General features: G+C 60.6%; 1 protein-coding gene across 2 annotated transcripts in view; it reads left to right on the forward strand.

Annotated features, from left to right (window-relative positions):
- The first annotated feature begins 6 nt into the window (after positions 1 to 6).
- The window catches only part of ITPK1 (inositol-tetrakisphosphate 1-kinase), a 127,941-nt gene continuing 119,036 nt past the window's right edge, over positions 7 to 8,911 (forward strand). For both annotated transcript variants that reach the window (XM_012724715.1, XM_012724716.1), the window contains exon 1: positions 7 to 213. In XM_012724715.1, the coding sequence (XP_012580169.1) occupies positions 119 to 213 (95 nt within the window). In that variant the 5' untranslated portion in view covers positions 7 to 118. The remainder of the gene's footprint in view (positions 214 to 8,911) is intronic.

Here is an 8,911-nt window from a genome sequence, read left to right on the forward strand (position 1 = left end):
CGTTCCGCGTCCCCGCCGCCGGGAGGAGGTACCCGCACGCTCGCGGCGCGCGCCGGGCCGCCACACTCGGCCTGTGGGTGATTTCCTCCGGACCCGAGCTCCCCGCCCAAGGAGGAAGATGCAGACCTTTCTGAAAGGGAAGAGAGTTGGCTACTGGCTGAGCGAGAAGAAAATCAAGAAGCTGAATTTCCAGGCCTTCGCCGAGCTGTGCAGGTAAGGAGGGACGGGTGCCTGCGCCCGGGGACCCCCCCTCCCCTGGCCTGAGCCCGGCTCAGCCTCAGCTGCTGTGTGGGGAGATGGGAGCCGAACGGGAAAGAGCCGTGCTCTGGGAGACTGAGTCCGAGTAACCAGGTGGCTTGGTGGCCGCCCCCCGTGTTCAGGGGCAGCGGTGGCCCGTCTGGGCGGTGTGGCTCGGCTTGGGGCTCTCGGTGCGCGGGGACCCCCGATGAGAGAGCCCCCAGCTGCTGGGGCGCGGTGGGAACCCCGCTCTAGTTGGTGGAGGAACCTGGGAAGTAGGGGATCCACGGTGTGTGCCTGTGTGGCTTGAGGTTACTTTTGGACTGGAGTGTTTTTCTTCCTGGTCCCCTTCCCTTCCTGGAGCAGGCACCGGTGCAGGTTTGTGGGCCACCTGCTGTGTGCCCCGCGTGTGCTTTGCTCTGGAAGCTGCCATTGCATGTCACTGGGTTAAGCCTGTTTGAAGCGGGTGGCAGTTCTTGGCATGGATGTGGTGATTTGCTGTCTCATTAGAGCCTCGCATCAGCCTTGATTGTCTGGGGTCATAATTCTGGGCCAGGTGTCTGAGAAGTGGGGGTGGGTGGGCAGAGAAGTGGGGGGCCCCCAAGGCATCCCCAGCGGGGCTTGTGCAGAGGAGCTATTGGGAATGCATGTGGGTGAATGCATTGGGTCCCCACCCCCACCCCTATGTTGGTGCTCAATGTGGACGCGCAGTGGTGGACACTCGGGGTGTTTAATAAGATCACATTCTTGATCCAAGACTGAATCATCTAGTCTTGGGTCAGGTGTCCCTCACCTGTCCATAACTGTGACTGCCTCTGAGAAGCTACTAGTTAAATTCTGTTCTCACTGAAAGCTGAAGAGAATCCAGCTCCCCAAGCCCCTTGCAAACTCTAGGAGGGGAACCCTTTTGTGATGCAGAGACTCCACTTGGTAGACTGGATTCTAGAAAATGGACCCTGCTTGCATTTTTGTCCTTGTTGCTTCCCCAAACAGCTTGCAGAATCGAACAGTTGTGTTTCTTTACCCCTGGAGCCAGTGGCCAGTCTGAGCTGGCCTGTGCAGGCGGCCAGAATGAGCACCTCTGTCTGTCCTGCCTGTCCTGCGGGCTGCTGCCCCTCTGCCCTGTGCACGCCCTGCCGGTGCGCTTCTCCCTACAGCCAGCGGGGCGCATCTTGTCTGAAGCAGCGCCTGGTTCTGCATCCCCTGGTTCGGGGCTGGAGTTGACTGCTCCTTCCAGGCAGCTTCCCCAGGAGCAGGCCAGCTATCCGTAGCCTGGAGAGCACGCCTGACGCCTGGCAGCCTGGGAACTCACAAGGACATCGGGAGGCACACGGCCAGAGCTTTGAGAATGGGTCCGAGGACTTTTTGGAACGTTAGAAAGGGCCCTTGAGCATTGCTCTGCAGAAACACACTCGTGGAAAAGGCCGTTGACACTGAGGACGTTTGGAGAAGGCCCTTTGATGTGTTCTTGAAGTGCCGTGTAAGCGTGGGAGAGCTTCCCCAGCAGTCGTCTGAGACTTGGGAAACCCCAGTTAATACCTTGCACCCTTTTTTACTGAGGTCTTTCTGTTTGTGTCATCCTGTGTCTGCAGCTAAAGCATGAGGTTGTCATCTGCTTGGTATGTTTTGCTTGGTAATTAGGAGGTTCTGGAAAAAAGTCCCAGCCAAACCCCATGGCCAGATCCTCATGCTGGACCCACAGATTGACTTTGCTCTTGGGAGGCGGGGCTCTCCTGCCTGTAACGGGTCGGGGTGGAGGGCAAGCTGTAATGGTGGTCACCCTGGGGGAAATCAGCCTGTGGCTAATATTTCTAGAGGGCTTGAAGTCTAGCTGCCTTCTTGGCTTCCGAGATGAAACAAAGACACTGAGTCATTTCAGAGCCTCAAGAAGCCCACTTTGTGTTCTCGTTAGGGTGGAAGCTTTAGCTATTTTGTCTCTTAGTCTTAAGACGGAAAAGAAAACATGAAAAAGAGTTTGTTTCTTGTCTCCTAAATAGCTTTTAGGCCAGCGCCCCCTGGTGGCTTCGTCTCCATGCCGGTGCAACCCCCGCGGCCTACCGCACTGTCCACGCTTGGCCTGAGTGCCCTGCAGTCTCGGGGACCTCGGGACACTGCCGGGTTCCGGTATCAGCCTTTCGGGGGCCACAGCGCCCAGTTCTGGCGGTTAATGTATTGTCTTTGAATCCCCTAATGAAAAAGCCCAGAGAGGGTTGGCGATGTTTGCGGCACTCAGTGTGGCACAGCCTGAGCCGAGCAGATCGGGGTGAGCTGAGCGCTAGGCTTTGTGAAATGCCGACGGCTGGTTGGGACCTTGGCGCCTCTCAGCCAGCCCCTTTGCTTTACAGATGGGGAAGCTGGCACAAAGTGGGCTTGTTCCGTACGTGGTCTCCTTTGGTTGGACTTCGGGGCCTGGTGGCCTTGGGACCCACACAGGCAGTAAGGTGGACCCCTGTTAACCCTCCCCCAGGAGCGCAGCTGTTGCCTTTTTGTCCTGGAGACGCTTGTCTTTGCAAGCCTGAGCTCTTCGCGAGGGTGATGCGTTGCCTTTGAGGGGCGTCAGCACACATCGGTGCTGTCCATCGTGGTTGGAGCCAGGTCCCGGGGCCTCGTGGGCGGAAGGACCTGGAAGTCCGGCCTCACGGTGGGCCGCAGACGGCTTTGACTCAGCTTGTGTGAGTGGCACGTCCGCTCCCACATGTCTCCTCCACCTGACGCTCTGCAGGGGGCCTCGGCCCCGCTGGACCCTGCCCCTCCACCTCCCTTCTCGGTCCCTGCTGTTGGCAGCCTCGAGCTCCCACACCGCGCTCCTTGTGACTCCCCAGATGCCCAGAGGGCCTGCAGAGGGGGAGTAAGGAAATGAGCTGTTGTTGGAAACCTTGGGTGCCTTTTCACCGCTTACTTTGTGAGCTCTCCTTGGTGCCCCTCTCGGACACGCTGGCTGACCCTGTCTAAATGCTCGGCCTGGCCTCCTGGTCTGCCTCTCCTCTGCACTCTTTTCTGCAGCTGAGCCTGCGTGGCCAGAGGTGGGGGAAAGGCACGTGACTTCAGGAAGCATTTTGGTACAAAATGTGGGTGAACCTCTGACTGTCTTTACCGTCACATCGACTGATTTTTCTAGTGCAGGCCTTGGTACCGCACTCGGTCCTCCCAGCAGCTCTGAGATGGAGGATGAGGAAGCTGAGGCTTGGGAGGGGCTGTCACAGCCTTTCGGGGGGCTTCCCTGAAGCCCGTCTGCCGGAGGCCTAGACGTCTTTGTTTAGTGGTTCTTCCTTTGCTCAGGTTAGGCCAGGGCTTCCTGAAGTCTCCAGAGCCGACCAAGGCCTGTGAGGTTCTCGTCCTTGAGAAACTTGGCTGCCAGCTGGGCTGACCAGGCCTGCAGGAAACTGTTTATGGAGCAATCAGATCATGTTGTCATTGCAGATGATCCTGCCGGGACCCTTTGTACAGTTGCCTCAGAAGGAGCGAGGCCAGAGTCCACAGAGCCTCACAGGGACCAGCGCCTTCAGGAGCCTCACCTTGGGGTCAGGCATTGAGTTGGGGGGTGGGGCAGAGCCCTCTCCTCCTGGAGCTGTGCTGACAGGAACCTGGCCTGGGGAGTGTGCCAGGGAGAGTGTGGGCTGAGTGTGCCAGGGAGAACGTGTCCCTCCCTTTCAGGGCTACCTTTCTTCCTTCTTCTCGAAGGCCCCTTTCTGTGGGATGACTTTAGTATTCTGGGTTGGAATTCTTTTGGGAGATTGTTGGGAGCGAGGAAGGAGGCTATTTCGTAGATTAAGTGATGCTGGTCTTTGAGTAGGGTTTTCTGTTTGTCTTAATGTCTGGATTTGGTACCACTTGGGGGTGCGGGGGTGGGGGGAGGTACCGACTTAGGTTTTTCCTTTGCAGCCGAGTCCCGGGACTCTCCATAACTCGGCCCTGCAAATAAACACTTCCCGACGGCCTCTGAGGGGGCGACTGGACTTCACATGAGAGCAGATGCCCATCTGGCCTCTGCCGGGTATTGATGCTACTCAGGCCCCGGGCCTGCCTGCATGGCTGATACCCTTGCGCCCCTGGGCACTGGCCTTCTCCCTTCCAGGCCTCGGTTTTCTCACCTGTCGAGTGAGGGGTAGTAGCATCTCTGAGCTGTGAGGAGGCGGAAGCTGACCGGAGCTTACGGTCAAGGCTGCAGGCCCGGGCTGCTGGGCTTGCTGCCCACGCACCTCTCTGTTTTGGCAGTTTTGGCATTTGTGGGCGGAGCATTCTTGGTCTGGGCAGTTTGCTAGGGACCCGAGATGCCGTGATGGATGCCCAGTGACCACCTGCTGGCTGTGGGGTGCGGGGGCCACTGAGTGTAACTCAGGGGGGCCTGCCTTGCCTGGCCCACCGCCCAGCGTGTGTGTTCGGAGCCATCTGAGCCCTGAGCCCTTGGAGAAACCTGAGAAAATTGACCTGAGATGTTACTTTGATTTTGTCAAGTTTGGTGCGTCGAGAGAGCCTGTGTTGGGTCTCCTCAAAAGGCCAGGCGCCTCCCTCAGCAACCACACTGCTATTCTTAGCTCACGCGTATTGTTTTCTTTATCTTTTCGGATACTTAATACATGCACTTGCTAAAATAAATTCAGAGGACTCAGAGTACACAGTGAGAAGTCAGTTTCCTCCTTGTCCTGAGTTCTGGACTCCCAGGGACAACTGCGGCCGGCAGTCTGTGAGGATGGGAGTTTCGTGCACACCCAGGTGCACACGCATGTGCCGCGTACTCGTGTGCCAGTGTACCGAGCAGCCCTTGGCTCACCTCGAGGAACACCCTGCCTAGCGAGGGTGCTCACAGCCGCTTGGACTGGAGACACCCCTCTGTCATTTGCCTCGTTTCTCAGTGGCCGTGTGGTCCAGGCCTTAATGCAACCGGACAGTGTTTCTTGCCCCGTGGGCGACTCCGGAGATGTGCCCGGGTGTGGGGAGGCAGGTGCCCCACCCCGTCGCTGATGCCCATTCCTGGCTGAGGCGTTGCTGGTCAAAGGGCACAGGCACCGTGCTTTTTCTTGGTTCTCTGCCACAAGAGCTGCTCCTGAAGGCCGTGGGGCTCGCACACGACCGTGGCTGTGACCGAGGGCCTGAGGCCCACGTGTGCCCTGCGTAGCACACGCGTGAGTGGCCCTGATCGTGGCCACACGAGTGGGCACAACACGGAGCCTGCGCCTTGTGCCTTCTGACTTGCGTTTCTGTTTCTCTTAGGGCTGTGCGGTCACGTTTATGCAGTGGGGGGTGCCTGCGGTGGGCTGTTGCGATGGGGCGGGGCACCCCTGTTCTACTACTGGTCATCCTGTTGCCTTGGTCTTCCCCCATGCAGTGTCGGGGCCCAGGACACGCAGGAGAGGCCTGTGACGTGCCTCCGCAGTGGACAGCTGGAGGTGAACAGGGTTTCTGTTCCCACTTTAGTTTGAATTCAGCTGGTAGCCTGGGTGTTTGAGGGGCGCTCTGCTGACTCCTTTTCACAGCATGGGATTCATTCACAAACACAAGTCCGTCAGGAGCTTGCACCTGGCCGAGCCCAGTCTCCTTAAACCTTCCTGCACGATTCGGGGTCACCCAGCTTTTCCCCTTCCCTGGCCCCTGGAAAGTCTGCCTGGGTGTGTGTGGCCTTGCTTTGGGGAGCATGCGGACTCCCCAGAGGGAAACCCAGGCCGGACTGGGTGGCAGGCGTGGCCAGTGTCACACAGCAGGATGTGGCCGGGGCTCGCAGCCTGAAGTCCCCTCCCCGCCACCTGTCGGGGCCGCCTCTCGCCCCCCCCGCCCTTTCTCCGCAGCGGAGCTGTGAGGGTGCCTGCGGAGAAGCCAGCCTTTCCCGTTGGGCTGTTTGGATTCTGCCTGGTGCTTTGTCTTGCCTCCTCCAAGCTGGCTCAGGAAGCAGCTGCCCTGTGGCCTGCGCCTCCCCAACTGGGCCTCACAGCCTGGTTTCTGTAGGCCCGTCACGGTGCCAGGCTGAGGAGTGACAGCTCCGGGTCCACCCCCGGCCACCTGCTCTCGGGCTCAGGCGTGGATCTGTCCCTGGCTTTGGACATTTGAGACTCCCCCGATGGACCCCAGAGCCTGTTCCTCTCCCACTCCCCCATCCCCAGGGTGACCGGAGACTGTCCCTCCCCGTTAACTGCACCGGGGCAGCCCTGATGGCAGAGCCTGCTGCACCAGTGCCGCCCTGGCGGGAGACCAGGACAGGGTGTGGTGGCACCTTCCCGGAGACCACCTGTCCTTATCTGGACTTGCTTGTGGTGCACCATAGTCTGTCTCCCGTGGAGAAGCTGGTTCTACAGAGGCAGCAACTTTGGCAGCCGTGCTCACTGCGGGAGCCCCAGGGCCTGTGCGGTGAGGCCCCGTGCAGTATGGCAGCCGGAGACCCCGGTGGGCGCACCGTTAACCTAGGAGTGTCGTTGGTTCCTGTGATCACTCGCTGTGATGGCACATGACGGAGTCAGCCACGGGCAGGTTTCCCAGGACACACCGCCTTTTGTTAAGTGACGGTGACTGGTGGCACCAGGGCACACAGCAGGAGCTCACGGGGGCCTGTTAGTGGATGAGCAAACCAGCAGGTTCTAGAAGCCTTTTTCTGTATTTCTGGATCTCACTTGTGACCCTGGAGTGCTCTGGGCAGGTAGGAAACCCCGGGGGGGAGGCGATGGGGGGAGAGCAGGAAGGGGGTGCCCAGGCCAGGGAGGAGCTTGTAGTTTCATTCCTTCATCCTTTGTCTACTCAGCAAATCCTGAGCATCCGGGCACCTCGCTGGCCCTGTGCTGGGTGTTGGTCCCTACCCTCATGCACCTGGATGCAGGTAGGGAGGTAAAGGTAAATCGGCACACAGGTGCATTTACGTGCTACAAGTTGGAGCCAGGAGGGAGCCGCAGTAGGGGGCTGCAGTCACCTTGACCCCTGTGGGCAGGGAGGGCTTCCCTGAGGAGGCCACACTTATTTATTTAAATTTTCTTTATTTTTTGGTTGGGGACAGTGTACTTTATTGATGGCACAGCACAAAGCGGTGCCCCCCTACACCCTTCCTCTTCTGGAAGACGCAGGGAGGGAACTGTGATGGGTCATGAGGTTCTCAGTGTGTTTGGGGGGTGGGGACGGAGTCCCCAGCTGCTGAGGTGCTGGTGGTCCTGGGCTCTCCCGACGCCTTGGGGGACTGTGGACCTCAGACCCACCACCCTGCTGCTGTAGCCGAATTCACTGTCCTACCAGGAGATGAGGTTGACAGTGGTCAGTGTGGGCAGGGCCAGCCCCGCAGTGAAGGTGGAGGAGTGGTCATCACCGCTGAATCTCAGGGGCAGTCTGGTCCTCAGTGTAGCCCAGGAGGCCCTTGAGGGGCCCAGTGATGCCTGGTTCACCACCCCCTGGATGGCATCATATCTGGCAGCTTCTCCAGGTGGTAAGTCAGATCCACAGCCGCTGCGCGGGGGTGCAGACGCCGGAGCTACCAGCTCCCCGTTCAGCCGAGGGGCGACCTTGCCCGAAGCCTCAGAGGTGCCAGTAGGATGGGCGATGACGTTCTGGGCGGCCCCCGGCCATCACGCCACAGCTGCCCGGAGGGGCTGTCCTTGGCCTTCTGGGTGGCAGTGATGGCAGGGACCACGGTCACGATCCCACCTTGGTGCCAAGGTCGTGGATGACCTTGGCCGTGGGGCCACGCGGTGGGTTTGGGAGGCGACGCTGGCCATCTCGAAGGAGCTGTTGTACTTCTCAGGGTTCACGCTTTTCACAAACGTGGGGCCGTCAGCAGGCGGGGCCGGGATGGTGACCTCTGTGCCCCGCTCCCAGGGGAGCCTGGCCTTGCAGGGCGGCAAAGACGCAGGTGGGTCCCCAGCGGGCCGGCAGCAGTGCGGCCCCTCGGGCCCCTCGACGCTGGGAGCTCTCCTGCGGGGGGGAGGGGGAGGGGGCGTCCCCGGACCACGAGCTTCCGTTCTCCACCTTCACTGTGCCACTGACCTTGCCTGGGCGGAGTCACACTGGAACGTGAAGACCATGTAGTTGAGGCCAATGAAGCGGTCGTGGACGGCAGCAGACCGGCTTTGCCAGAGTTAAAGGCTGCCCTGGCGGCCAGGCGCCCGGCCCGGCTGAATCCGTTCACTTCGACCTCCACCGTGGTGTCGGAGGCCATGCTGCCCCTGCACGAGGCGAGGCCGCTGTCTGCCGCACCGGGAGAGGCAGAGAGCCAGCAGGAGAGGGGCCCAGGAGCCCGCTCCTCTCGGAGGGGAAAGCCCCCCAGGGCAGGTGGCACGCGCCGCCTGTTCTGCCAGTCACGGCCCGGGCAGCGCCGTGGGCACAGTTGCAGTGTTCGCTGCAGACAGGCGGCCGCAGGAGGCAGCAGGGTGTGTACCCCCGCCTGGCGGGGGGCAGGGGGCTGGCCCTGGGGCCCCCCGCCACCTGAGGCTACCCCTGTGTTCTGGGGCGCGAGCGTGCCCCGTCCAGCCCCGGTGTGTAGAATGGCGGTTCTCAGCCTTGGGGGACCGCTGGTGAGGGGGTGGGCTCCAGGGGCCTTGGTGGACCCCAGGGCCCACCTTCTGGCGGCTAGGGACGGCCTCTGGTGCCATGGGGCTGGAGCCACGCCCGTGGCTTGGCCTCCCAGTCTGTTACTTTCTTCTAGGCCAGTGTTTGCCAAACTTGCCCAACAAAAGGCACACCTGGGACAAGAATGGTGGCTCGGATG

The sequence above is a fragment of the Condylura cristata genome, unplaced genomic scaffold (assembly GCF_000260355.1).
Source record: "Condylura cristata isolate star-nosed mole 26May11 unplaced genomic scaffold, ConCri1.0 scaffold00013, whole genome shotgun sequence".
Lineage (NCBI taxonomy): Eukaryota > Metazoa > Chordata > Mammalia > Eulipotyphla > Talpidae > Condylura > Condylura cristata.